The sequence below is a fragment of the Leucopleurus acutus genome, assembly GCF_964270905.1.
Source record: "Leucopleurus acutus genome assembly, chromosome: 10".
Lineage (NCBI taxonomy): Eukaryota > Metazoa > Chordata > Mammalia > Artiodactyla > Delphinidae > Leucopleurus > Leucopleurus acutus.
In genome coordinates this window covers 31,928,220-31,942,170 of record NC_139153.1, presented here as the reverse complement: position 1 = coordinate 31,942,170, position 13,951 = coordinate 31,928,220, and the positions used below count along the sequence as shown (strand labels likewise).

The 13,951-nt window shown below is 37.1% G+C and overlaps 1 protein-coding gene across 15 annotated transcripts in view; it reads left to right on the top strand.

The window, feature by feature from the left end:
- SLMAP (sarcolemma associated protein) overlaps window positions 1–13,951 on the top strand; it is a 150,808-nt gene that overhangs the window by 125,829 nt on the left and 11,028 nt on the right. For all 15 annotated transcript variants that reach the window (XM_082848672.1, XM_082848673.1, XM_082848681.1 and 12 more), the window contains 4 exons: window positions 7,271–7,393; window positions 8,818–8,892; window positions 11,144–11,464; window positions 11,864–11,981. In XM_082848672.1, coding sequence (XP_082704798.1) covers window positions 7,271–7,393; window positions 8,818–8,892; window positions 11,144–11,464; window positions 11,864–11,981 — 637 coding nt within the window. The remainder of the gene's footprint in view (window positions 1–7,270; window positions 7,394–8,817; window positions 8,893–11,143; window positions 11,465–11,863; window positions 11,982–13,951) is intronic.

Sequence of the window (13,951 nt, the reverse complement as noted above, 5' to 3'; positions counted from 1 at the left end):
CTTGAGAGTTGTAGAAAGTAGCCCCTTTATTTTATTCATTGAAACCCTATGCCTGGCTTCTTGAACCATTATTTTCAAATTTTATTATTTCCTTTTTAAAAAACAGCCAATCTTTTTTTAGAATTATAATGTGCTACCTGTCATGTTAGTCATCTAGGGTTAGGAGAAGAATCTAAAGTAGATTAAACATTCACCATGAGATATTAATGAAATGATGATAGCAGTAGTAATTTTTCCTGAAATATTATTTTCAACCAATTTATGCCACTTTTGAGAGAAATAAAGCTGTGGCTTGATCCACAGGTTTTTATATGCTTGAAATCATTTCCCCCAAAAAAAAGACAAAAAGAAGACTGGAATTCAGTCCAAGCAGTGTCTAATGCAAGTTTGCTCTATTTAGGGAACTGTGCCAGAGACTCCAGTGGTTTCAAAGTCTAATGAGACTCTCTTTGGGACTTGAGGAGTTTCTAGACAAATTGGCTATAGAAGAGGTATAGATGATAAGCTGTTTCTTGGTGGTTGTTGCCATTAGGAGTCAAAGAAAGGAGAAAGAATGTCCAGATTTTATATTTGTTCCTTTCTGTTTATCTTAGAAGATGGGGAGGAAAGGCGATTCATGGAAGAAGTATCATTTGAGATGACCCTGAAAGTGTGTCATACCACATGTGATGTATTTTTTCAGTGACAAAAAACTGAACCTGAATCTGATCAAGATTCTAGATCCAACTGCCAACTTGCAGGACGTATAAATAACTAGGGACATAGTCTAAATGATGTGGTGGAAAGACAATGTGATATTTTTAGTTTGGCACATGTTGAACAGGAAGGTTTTCCATAGGTTCTGGTTTGCCTTTTTTTTAACCTGAAACCATTTATACCCGTTGTCCCAGCATAATTATTAAAAGTTCTTCCTTTCACGTTCAGAAGTTTTGTATTGTCACCCTCGGAACCAGAAATGCAGTTGGAAGTGTGATACAGAAACTAGGACTGGAAAGCCATTTTCATTTAATTCTGTGACATTTATTGGCCCAGGAGATACAGAGATAAGACACATGAGGAGGCTACAGTCCTATGGAGTAAGGAGACATGTTGATAGTGTAATGAGTGTTTTAATAGGTGTGGTGAAAACTTTGGAGAGCAGAGCTAATTTCCTGGCTAGGGGCAGGGCAGGGGTGGAGCAGTAGTCAGAACGGGCTTCCCAAATGTGTTGGTTAAAGATAAGTCAGGGTACACCAAGAGGGAAAAGGGAGCCATGCCTTTCCTTAAAATAGTACTGACATTTACAAATAGGATTAATGTTTAACGTAGGAATAACATTTACCAGTAGGAAAGTGTGGTGCAACACAGGCTGTGTGGGGCAGATGTGGAGAAAGATAAGACTGGGTCAGAAAGAAGTCAGTAACAGTGTTTGGGAATTCTCTGCATAGGGATGGACTGCGATAGCAGGGGGAATTTATAGAGAAAGAGAAGAACAATGGGAAGGACAAAGGAGCCAACAAAAGATCCAGTTGTCAAGAAGGAACCCGGCTGGTCAGAAGGAATGGCAAAGGGGTGAGAATCAACAGTAAGAGGCTGCTGCCAAAGTTAAATTCATAGGCTACCACCTAGGGCTATCTCACACGACTACACATATCCAGCAAGAAAGTGGTCTTCCTCCACTGTGAAGGTTCTCGCCAACCAAGCCTGCAACTAAACTACCAGACTTTCCAAAGGAATGGGTGATAGTAGTAGAAAGAGGGTGGCACCCACCTGGCCAGCTGCTTCTGCTAGGTCACTTCTGTCAGTTGCTGAGGTAACAGATGTTATGGCTACATTAGCCTTCCACAAACATGCACGTGCAAAATAGAACTCAGGCAGAAATGTTTTGATTTGGCCCTTTACCCCGTGGTTCAGAGTATCTCACCCACATTTAAAGCAAAGGTCAGGTTTTAAGTTAAATCTCCAGTCACTCTTCTGAAGAAATAGTGACAACAAATTTAATCTAGAGTATCATGTATTCTGTGTGCCACAGCTGGTTGTTTGGTGGGTTATTTGTGGTGTAGACCTTTTTATAGGATTTAGCCTTAGTCTGAGAAAAGCTGGTTCCTGGCCCAGACTATACACCAAGCACTTCTAAAGACATGATTTGTGTTAAAAGGAAAACAGATTCCGTTAATCTTTTCACCTCATCATAGTTTCTAAAAAACATTTATTTCCATTTGACTTGCACATCTAAATAAAATGAGTTTTTATTTAGCTCAGTAAGGCTTTCATTTATCTTCCTTTTTTAAAAAATAATTTATTTATTTTTTGGCTGCCTTGGGTCTTCGTTGCTGTGCGCGGGCTTTTCTCTCTAGTTGTGGCGAGCGGGGGCTACTCTTCGTTACGGTGCATGGGCTTCTCATTGCAGTGGCTTCTCTTGTTGTGGAGCACAGGCTCTAGGCGTGCGGGCTCAGTAGTTGTGGCTCTCGGGCTCTAGAGCACAGGCTCAGTAGCTGTGGTGCTCGGGCTTAGTTGCTGCGTGGCATGTGGGATCTTCCCAGGCCAGGGCTCGAACCCGTGTCCCCTGCATTGGCGGGCAGATTCTTAACCACTTCGCCACCAGGGAAGCCCCGGCAGTGTAAGTTCTTGATCTCAGTAAGAAAATTGCTCTAGTGTCACAATGCAATATAGAATGCAGAAGGGGAAGATAGGTTAAGGATAAGAATATAGGGAGAAATGATTGCTCCAAGATTGTAGCATTAGGATTGGTAATTTCAAGAGACCTACGAAAACTTTCAAACACAAGAAAAATTAAAGAATGCCAAAAACTTCCATATGTGCCCATCACCTCGATTCAGCAATTGTTAGTATTTTGCCATATTTTCTTTATTTGTTTATGTATATATGTAGAAATTATTCTTTTGACTTTTTATTTTGATATAATTTCAGACTTACAGAAAAGTTGCAAGAATAGAACAAAGAACCTCATATACTCTTCATCCAGATTTTCCAGCTGTTAACATTTCACCCTATTTGCTGTTAACATTTTACCAAATTTGATTTATCCATCTCCCTTTCCCTCTTCCTTCCTCCTCCCTCTCTCTCCCTGAACCATTGAGAGTAAATTGCAGGTGTGATAACCTTGCTCCTAAATATTTTCATGTGTGTTTTCTGTTTCTCTTCCATAACTACCGTATAATTCTCAAAATCAGGAAATTAACTACAAGCTGATATATTACTATTATCAAATACACAGACCTTATTCACATGTTGTCAGTTGTCTCAATAATGTCCTCAGAAAATCCTGAGTCGTGCGTTGCATTCATCTGTCATGTCTCTTTAGTCTCCTTTAATCTGGAAGAGCTCCTCAGTTTTTCTTTGTGTTCCATGACATTGACATTTTTGAAGAACCATGGTCATTTTCTAAAATGTCCCTCAGTTTGGTTGTATCTGATGTTTCCTCATGATTAGATTAAAGTTGTGCATCTTTGGCAGTAATATAACAGAAATAATTTTGGGCATCATATCAGGAGGCACCTGATGTTGAATTGTTCTATCGCTGGTGATGTTAACTTTAAATATCCTGTTACTCCTCAAACATTTATCTTCTTAGCTTTAATGTCTCCTTATGATGATTGCCTGAATCATTTATTATAATCATAGTTGCCAAGTAGTGATTTCATAATTCTGTCATCCTTCTACGTTTATTAGCAAGCTTTCTACAACATGGAAGAGTTTTCTCTTCCCTTCCCTTTCTTCTTTCCTTCCTTCCTTTCTTTTTCTATATCAGTGTGAATTTATGGATTCATGTTTTATTCAGTGGATTATCATCTGTCACTGTCATTATTTATTTTGATACTCAAATTGTCTTATGTTTGGCCAGTGGGAGCCCCTTATGTCTTTTTGGACCCAATCATTCTTTGAGTCCTTTCTTATTTTCTGACACAAAAAAGATGTTCTACATTCATCTTGTACTTAGATTTAGTCCTGAAATCAGCCATTTCTCCACAGAGCCCTAGTTTTTTAAACTAGAGAATGGTATTTACAAACCAAGATCTGAGTATATGGTGTGTTCATTACTTCTAGGCCCACTTGAGTGGACAGAGTTAAGAAATAGATGTATGTATATTCATATCCATACATACATGTATGGCTATCTTTACTGCTTCACATGTCTATATTTATTTCTATATCTATTTATTTTTATGCATTCAGATCTATTAGAGTCTATTTTATACATTCAGATCTTCTAATTCATACCTTACACCACAGAATTAATTGTCTTTCGTATTTCCATATCTGTCATTGTCTTTCCCAATAGTGAGAAACCTGGATGCCATTATCTACAATTTATGAATTTTTTAAAACATTTTTAGAATATACAGAAAATAGTTTCAGAATTACTAACCAGTGCTTCTGTGGGAAAGAAGCCTATGTGTAGATTTGTTTTCTCTTGGTTATAAAGTTATTAACATGGAACAGTAGTTCTCAAGGTTGGGCAATTTTATACCCCCAGGGACATTGGGCAATATATGGAAACATTTTTGGTTGTTACAACTGAGAGGCAGTGCTATTAGCATCTAGTGGGTTGAAACCAATGAACCTACTAAACACCCCGCGATCCACAGGTCAGCCCCAAAACAAAGAATTATGTAGCCCAAATTGTCAAAAGTGCTTAGAAAAAAACCCTAACATACAAGTAGGAAAATATCTACTGAAGGATATTATGTAGATATTTTTTGCCAAACCACTTGAAAGTAAGATAAAGGCATCATGATACTTGCAAATGATATTTACATATACTTTGCAAATGATGCAACCAACAAGGGCTTAATTTCCAAAATATACAAATAGCTCATACAATTCAATAACAGAAAAACAAACAACCCAATCAAAAAATGGGCAGAAGACTTAAATAGACATTTCTCCAAAGAAGACATACACATGAAAAGATGCTCATCATCACTAATTATTAGAGAAATACAAATCAAAACTATACCTCACACCCATCAGAATGGCCATCATTAAAAAGTCTACAAATAATAAATACTGGAGAGGGTGTGGAGAAAAGAGAACCCTCTTACACTGTTGGTGGGAATGTAAATCGGTGCAGCCACAGTGAAAAACAGTATGGAGGTTCCTCAAAAAACTAAAAATAGATTTGCCATGTGATCCAGCAGTCCCACTCCTGGGCATATACCCAGTTCGAAAAGAGACATGCACCCCAGTGTTCATAGCAGCACTGTTTACAATAGCCAAGACATGGAAGCAATCTAAATGTCCATCAACAGATGAATGGATAAAGAAGATGTGGTATATATATACAATGGAATATTACTCAGCCATAAAAAAAGAATGAAATAATGCCATTTGCAACAATATAGATGGAACTAGAGATTATCATACTAAGCAAAGTAAGTCAGAAAGAGAAAGACAAATACCATATGATATCACTTGTATGTGGGAATCTAAAATATGACATAAATGAACATATCTACGAGACATGGAGAACAGACTTGTGGTTGCCATGGACGAGGTGGGGTTGAGGAGGGAAGGACTGGGAGTTTGGGATTAGCAGATGCAAGCTATTATATATAGGATGGATAAACAACAAGGTCCTGCCATATAGCACATGGAACTATAATCAATATCCTGTGATAAACCATAATGGAAAAGAATAAGAAAAAGAATAAATGTATGTATAACTGAGTCACTTTGCTGTACAGCAGAAATTAACACAACATTGTAAATCAACTTTTTTTAAAAAAAAAGATAAAGGCATCATGATACTTCCTGCTTTAATACTCCTAAGAATATGGACGTTGTCCTACATAATGACAATTCCAGAGATGGGCAGCTAGAACCTTTGCAGCCCCCAATGTGTGATATTGAAATAGAAGTTTTGTAGTTGCTGTGACAATGCACCTGCCACTGGAAAATCTCTCTCAATCTCTCTCTTTGCCTCCACCCTTACTATGACTGTTTGAAGGAAGAGTTGATAGAATGGCTAAAATAGATGAACCTAGAGTCAGATTTTTGACAGGGAGAAGTAAGGTATGAGGATGAAAACATGTGTGTGTAATATCTAAGACCTGCAGTGATTACACTGTGAAATTTTATTCTTAATTCTTTTTTGATAGATTGAAGTTATGCCTGAGTTGTTTGTAAACCAAAGTAGTAGTCAAATAGAATGTACTAGAAGAATATGGCCTACCTGATGATACATTTATTTCAGGCAGTGTTCAGTAGTAGAAAGTTCTAATACAATGAAAGATGATGAGCAGAGTGACTAGAGATAAAAGAATTAGGGGAGGGAGCTTATTTGAGGTGTAATGGTGGCTCTAATTTATTTTGATAAAATCACTTAGGTTACATCATTTACTAATTAAGCAGGGCTTGGCTTCCCTGATGGCGCAGAGGTTAAGAATCCGCCTGCCAATGCAGGGGACACGGGTCCGAGCCCTGGTCCGGGAAGATCCCACATGCCACGGAGCAGCTAAGCCCGTGCACCACAACTACTGAGCCTACACTCTAGAGCCCGTGAGCCACAACTACTGAGCCTGTACTCTAGAGCCTGCGTGCCTAGAGCCCATGCTTCACAAGAGAAGCCACCGCAACGAGAAGCCCGTGCCCCGCAACGAAGAGTAGCCCCCGCTCGCCACAACTAGAGAAAAGCCCATGCGCAGCAACAAAGACCCAACACAGCCAAAAATAAATAAATTAATTAATTGTAAATAATAATGATAATTAAGCAAATACTTACTTGTTATGTATGTAGTGTTGAGGAAACAGTGATGATGAAGGGAGCACAGTGGAGCTTTCAGCTTAGTTTTTATTTTGTATTCCACAGCTGGGGAAATCATACTAAAATATTTTTTCTTGAAGAAAAGTTTCTTTCTATTTTTACATTTCCAGTTAAGTTCCAAGTGAAAATTTTCTGACTTGTTATGAAGAAATTTCAAAATTGATAAAGAAGAATAGCATTATGATCATACTACTAAATTTCAAACCTTGCATAAGCTCTACATAAGCCTTATATAAGTGAAATATATAATTTAGTATATATTAGTATGTATGTTACAGTACCATTGCCATGAATTACTAAAATAATTTAATCATATTTGTGTTCTTTCTCCAAGGTAAAATGACTAAAATGCTTAATACAATTTGCTTCTAAATTTTATTAGACTTAGTTGTGCTTTGTTGTTAACTATGCATGTTCAAACATGAGAAAGATTGCTAATCTTTGGTTATAGAGATTATGGTATGATACTAACTCTTGCTTTTAAAATAAACATATTTTTGTCAGATGACTTGCAGGGTGCACAGTCAGAAATTGAGGCAAAACAAGAAATTCAGCATCTTCGGAAGGAATTGATTGAAGCCCAGGAACTAGCTAGAGCAAGTAAACAAAAATGCTTTGAACTTCAAGGTGAGATCAAGATTACTTTGATTCTTTAGGGGATGTGAAAGCAACAAGATATAACTGAATGGCCCCAAACTTCCAAGTCCAGAGGCATGGTTACCTTCTTCCAAATCTACAACTTTATTAGATATGTGATCTTGGGACATCACTTATGCTCTCTGAGCTTATGTTTCAGATCAGTAAAGTGAGGAGAATTACAGTTGTACTAATAATACAGTACAGGCCTTAATAAAGGCCTGAGGGCTTCCCTGGTGGCTCAGTGGTTGAGAGTCCGCCTGCCGATGCAGGGGACACGGGTTCGTGCCCCGGTCTGGGAAGATCCCACATGCCGCGGAGCGGCTGGGCCCGTGAGCCATGGCCACTGAGCCTGCACGTCCGGAGCCTGTGCTCCGCAACGGGAGAGGCCACAACAGCGAGAGGCCCACGTACCGCAAAAAAAAAAAAAAAAAGAAAGGCCTGTACCAATGAAATATCTTAAAAGTTAATTACACATTAAGTACAGCAAAGGGAAAAAACTTAGAAATATAAATTTCTACGTTTTAGTTATACCTAATATTAGCTACTCAGTATAAGATAAGGGAAATTTATATCCCCTGCAGTTTTACAGTGGATTCTTCAGTAAGTGAGAGGAACCAGGCAAGGTTAAGGTATAGAATTTTCTAATGTCCCAACCGATAAGAGTCATAGGCCAGTTGGAGTCTGTGCTATTCCCTAGAGCTTACTTTTCTATAGCGTTCACAGCAGTTACCTAGTTGCAGTCAATTAGTACCTTACAAAGTCTTAGAATCCTCATGTTCTCTAAAATGGCCTTCCTGACCAGGACGAAGATTTGCATCCCACGGGGAACTATGAACTTCCTGTCAGTAAGTACTTACTATGTACTTGGCAGTGAACATGAGGATTTTAAGTCTGTTTTTCACATTTAAGCTCAAAATCCTGATTAACAACTATTAAGAATGCTTCTCGGGGCTTCCCTGGTGGCGCAGTGGTTGAGAGTCCGCCTGCCGATGCAGGGGACATGGGTTCGTGCCCCGGTCTGGGAAGATCCCACATGCCGCGGAGCGGCTGGGCCCATGAGCCATAGCCACTGAGCCTGCGCGTCCAGAGCCTGTGCTCCTCAACAGGAGAGGCCACAACAGTGAGAGGCCCGCGTACTGCAAAAAAAAGAAAAAAAAAAAGAATGCTTCTCAAGTAAAGAACAGCACATGTTATCTTGGCAATACGAGGTATAGACAACTACTACTCGGTTGAATACATTTATTACTTACTACTGTTTTGTGCTCCTTAAAAAATCTTTAAACTACCTAACTGCTAACACTGCCTAACTTTTGTTTCTTTCAGTGAGGTTTAGGAGAGAATTTCTTAGAACTTTCCAGCTGCTCGATTCTGAATATTTTCATTAAATTAGAAATACTGTGCTTTACTTTCAGCTCTTTTGGAAGAAGAAAGAAAAGCCTATCGAAATCAAGTTGAGGAATCCAGTAAACAAATACAGGTTCTTCAAGGTATGGAACACCGGAGGCTATTTGGGATTGTTACTGTTTGTTTGTTTGTAGCAATTCAAAAGAAATGGAAAGTAAGAATGCAAAGGGTTCCCATTTCTCAAGGCTTTGGTTCTTCCCTAGAATCTGAGACTGTAACTGGGCTCTTTGTGGCCCCTTTTTTTTTTTAAGGGAAGATTCCCTAGTACTCCAGTAGTACCTCCCACTTGGAGTGGGAAGAGGAAGATTGAAGATATGGATTTGGTAAGACTGTCATTTTCTGGGTTATGTAGTGACTTACTACAAAGGAGACCTTCAGACAGGAAATCAGTTTGAGTAGCTCTGTGCATCAGCACTTTTAGCTTGTTGGTGATATTATTTCTAATGCTCATAGCACACTTGCACTGCAACAAAAATTATTTACCAAATGGAATAGAACAGTGGTCCCTGCACTCCCTTCATTGGTAAAGCTGCTCTTCGTATCCACCATTTTGCTATCTCTTTGTATGGGCTATCACAGGGTCATTACAGAAATGACCCGAAAGACCCCTGCCTGTCAAGGGTTTTCTTCGACCCAGAGCTCCTGGTACTTTGAGGTTATAATTGTGAGATACTCCAGGAGATGTCTTTCCTGTGCCACAGTAAAATTCCTAAAGTAAAATTAATTAGCCTTCATTGTCAAAGAAGGAACCAATGTTATTTTAAAATTTTAGTTTGAGAGGTACAGTAAGAAGAAGTTAAATAGACAAGTAATCTCTGTTGACACGAAATGGGGAGTCATTGTATAAGGCCTATGATATTTGCCCTAAAATATCCCAAAGAAAAACCAGTCTTTTGGGTTTTCTTATTTTTGAGTGGGACATGTGAGTTATTTTAAAAAATTGTATTATGGTCAAACAAGAATTTCTAGGGTAGATTGTATATCTTTTTAAATTGAAAGCTCTTTACACTCTTATAGTTTAATGCCATTATCCATTAGTTTATATAAATCTGATTTGAATCTATACTTCCATCCTGTATTGTGTATGGGCAATTATCCCTGAACGTTCTATGATGTAGTGCTTCCTTTTGTCTTAAAGCTGTCTTACGTGGGCATCATTGAGTGCTCTCTAGTGCCAACATGTATATTTCAGGATTTTATCCACAAGTCCATGGTCATGTTATCCATGGCCATTGTGTCTTTTCAGATTTTTGAACCTGTTACCTCTTAACGTTTCCCACAGACTTAAAAGGTCTAATATTTTCTTTAATGTTTATTTATTAGGCAACTTCTTCCTACACAAGGCTTAAATCCTCTTAATTATTTTAATTATTCTTCTTTTCTACCTACGGAACTTTTTATACCTATAATTTTCTTGTGTTATTATAATCAAGACCAGTATTCTAGTTCTGAACCAAGTATGATTTTATACAAATTGTTTCCAGTTCAAGTTATTGAGGACAAGACCAGATCCTTAAAATATATACCTTTCATTAGGCAATATTCATTAACTTTATTAATTCATTAATTCAACCAATAATTCTTGATTGTTTACTCTTCTAGTATTGGGGATAGCACACATGAGATGTACAGTCTAGTGGAAAAGATGAATAAGCAAATAAGTATATAGTGTGATGTCCAATAAGGGCAGAGTAAAGGGCTAGAGAATGACAGAGGGCTATTTTTAGATAAGCCATCAGAAAAAGCTTCTTTAAGGAATTGACATTTGAACAGAAAATTGAGTCAAGAGCATCAAAGGTTTTACTAATGCTTATACCCTTTGACCAAGCAATTCTATGTCTACAAATTCACCCTCAGGAAAAAAAAAATCAAGATTGCTTTATAAGGTGTATTGTCTATAGTAATTAAAATCTGAACAGCCTCAAGTGTCTAAAATAAAGGATTAGTCAAAAAAGTTAGTATAGCTGGTTTTTGTTATTGAAAAATATTCATCAGCAGCCGCATAGAGAACATTGTATTTATTATGATCCCTCCCTATTTTTGTTTTTATATGTGTATAAATGCATAGAAAAAATCTAGGAGAGGAAGTACCAAATGTTAGAAACAGTTTTCTCTGTGTGGGAGAAATAAAGGTCGCTTTGGGGGTTTTTTCTCTTTGTATTTCTGTATTTTGACATTTTCTGCATTAAACATGGATTGCTTGTACAGTTTAATCAAAAGCAACAAACAGCTCTGACAGCCTGGGCCATGTAGTAACTACAGTCCCATATGGGCTGTTCTTTTATTCCTGATTACTATGGACTAAGAAAATGATGAGTAAATATACTTTTGTAGCCCAACTGCAGAGGTTACACATCAATATTGAGAATCTCCGGGAGGAGAAGGATAGTGAAATCACCGGCACTCGAGATGAATTGCTTAGTGCCCGAGATGAAATTTTACTCCTTCATCAAGCAGCAGAAAAGGCTGCCTCTGAGCGGGACACTGACATTGCTTCTCTACAAGAAGAGCTTAAGAAAGTGCGAGCCGAGCTTGAGCGGTGGCGGAAAGCAGCATCTGAATATGAGAAAGAAATCATGAGTTTGCAAAATACTTTTCAGCTTCGATGTCAGCAATGTGAGGACCAGCAGAGAGAAGAAGCAACGAGGCTACAAGGTAAGAAATGTATTTTACATAAAGCTCTTAACTCTTGATAACGATAACTTTATAACTTGTGGAAAATAACCATTCAGGCTAGTTTTGTCTTTGACAACGATTGGTTGTATAAAGCAGTGTTTTTATATTGGGGCTATAAGCATTCTTCAGGTCTGTAAGCTCTACAATAAATTGAAAATCTTTTCAATTTTACATTTTATTTAAATACTGTTAAAAATTATTTGTCTTATAAAAGTGAAGTGAGAAAAAAATATTACTGAAGTTCAGGGTGATGGGAACTTCCCTGAGGCGCCACTGCAAAGTAACAGGAATCAAAGAATAGCCATGTAAAATGTAAGTGTTTAAGGGGAAAAATAGTTATGTTCCTATATTAACAAATGTGTTTTGGGACTATTTTAGGTGAACTAGAGAAGTTGAGAAAGGAATGGAATGTATTGGAAGCCGAATGCCGTTCTCTAAAAAAGGAAAACGTTTTGCTATCATCAGAACTGCAGCGGCAAGAAAAAGAATTGCACAAGTATGCAAGAACTCTTTTTTAGGTTCAAAATGTTTCTTTATCTTTAGATTTTCATCTAAATTTTAAGTTTAATTTTGATACTTAAATACCTTTTTGGAGCAAAATATTCATCCAGACTCTTTTTGGCTATCTGGCTGGTTAACCACGCTAAATGAGTACTTCAGCACTTTTTTTCCTGCCATCACTTGCATGTCCTTTCCTTTTGGTGTACTCATGGAATATAGATTCACTAAATGCCCCTTCTCCGCACCAAAAGATAGACAAAAGATCTAAACAAACGGATCTAAACAAACAGACAGCAAAAGATCTATGATTGAACTTGCCCTTTAAACTAAATCATAATAAATTTCAAATACAAGTTTGTTTTTCTTTCTTGCCAATGATCCCTTCTGTTTATAAGGGTGATCAGGAGATGGCTATGATAAAGAATTGATACTGTTGAAAGATACAAATCCAGCTTTTGAATTTCAAACAGGGTTACATAAAAAGTAACAATGTGTGAGATCAAAAATTTGCTAAAAGCAATTAAATCTTTCTAACATCCATTACCTTACAGGCAAACCAATGAATGTAATAGATTTATTCCAGCAAATTTAGTGGAGTCCTATTTTCTCATCAACACTTGTTGCATAGTTTAAAATTTATTGCTTCCTTAAAAATTCGATCCATTCCATGTTTTTTATTTATACAATGTTTACATTCTAATTCAGATATGAAAGTAGTACGTGTTTATTATTGAAGCCATTCTTTAATCCATCTCCCTCCCCAGAGTACACCAAAAATGGGAGTCATTGCTCTCTTGTTAGCCTTGTATTTATACTCCTGAAAAGCATTAAGATTAACAAAAACTCAGTGACCAAGGTCAGTTCCCATAGAAAACAAGCTTTAGGGAAAAATGATAATGAAAGGACTAGATATATCAGAAAATAGTATTCCTTGTTATCTCTTATTTAAAAAAGGCGGGACTTCCCTGGTGGTCCAGTGGTTAAGACTTCACCTTCCAATGCAGGGGGTGCGAGTTTGATCCCTGATCAGGGATCCCACATGCTTCTCGGCCAGAAAACCAAAACATAACACAGAAGCAATATTGTAACAAATTCAATAAAGACTTTAAAAAATGGTCCACATCAAAAAAAAAAAATCTTAAAAAAAATGTTATATAACCTCACAGGACCTCAATTAAAAAAAAAAACAAAGGCAACTTTAATATCGGTTTTACATTTTAAAAATCAAGAACTAGTTGAAGGAGCAAGACGTGCTGACTTATTCTCTAAAACGCCTTACAACATCATATGGTCAATATCAGTATCTTTAAAGCATTTTTTTCTCTTCCAGTGTCATATCTTTCCATAGTCTTTTCTATGTGTATTACTTTCTGAATGTTTAAAGATAACTAATAATAAAGAACAAAACAAATGCTTGTTTTTTATGTAAAAGTTTGTGAAAACAATTTCAAAATATGAAAAGGACAAAATAAAGGCCCAAAACACAAACAAATAAATAAATGGATGCTGCCACACAGACACACACGCATACGTTTGTGTATATGTATGCACCAACTGCTCATCTGTGTAACAGAACATGTGGGCAAATTGTTTGGTATAAAGTGTGTGTAAGATGATACCGACACTCAAGTTCTTCATATTTGGAATACATTTGGATCTTGGTGAATCCATTTAGTTTCGTATTCTCTCAAGCAAGAAATACTGATATTTGGTTTCCAGTACTGATTATCTTAAATTATTCTTGTTTTGGAATTTTTGATACTTTAAAGATTCAGACTTGATCCCTTATTTTTGAGATATGATTAATTGGAATCTGGCCGATTGTTAAATGTTTTTTTTTTAATGACTTCAAATTTTGTTTAAATGTTGAAAAGCAATCCTACAAACTCCTCATGAGTTAGAAGCATATGGTTTAATAATATTAGGCCCCAGAAGCGTGGAATATATTCTGGTCAAGTTATCTGT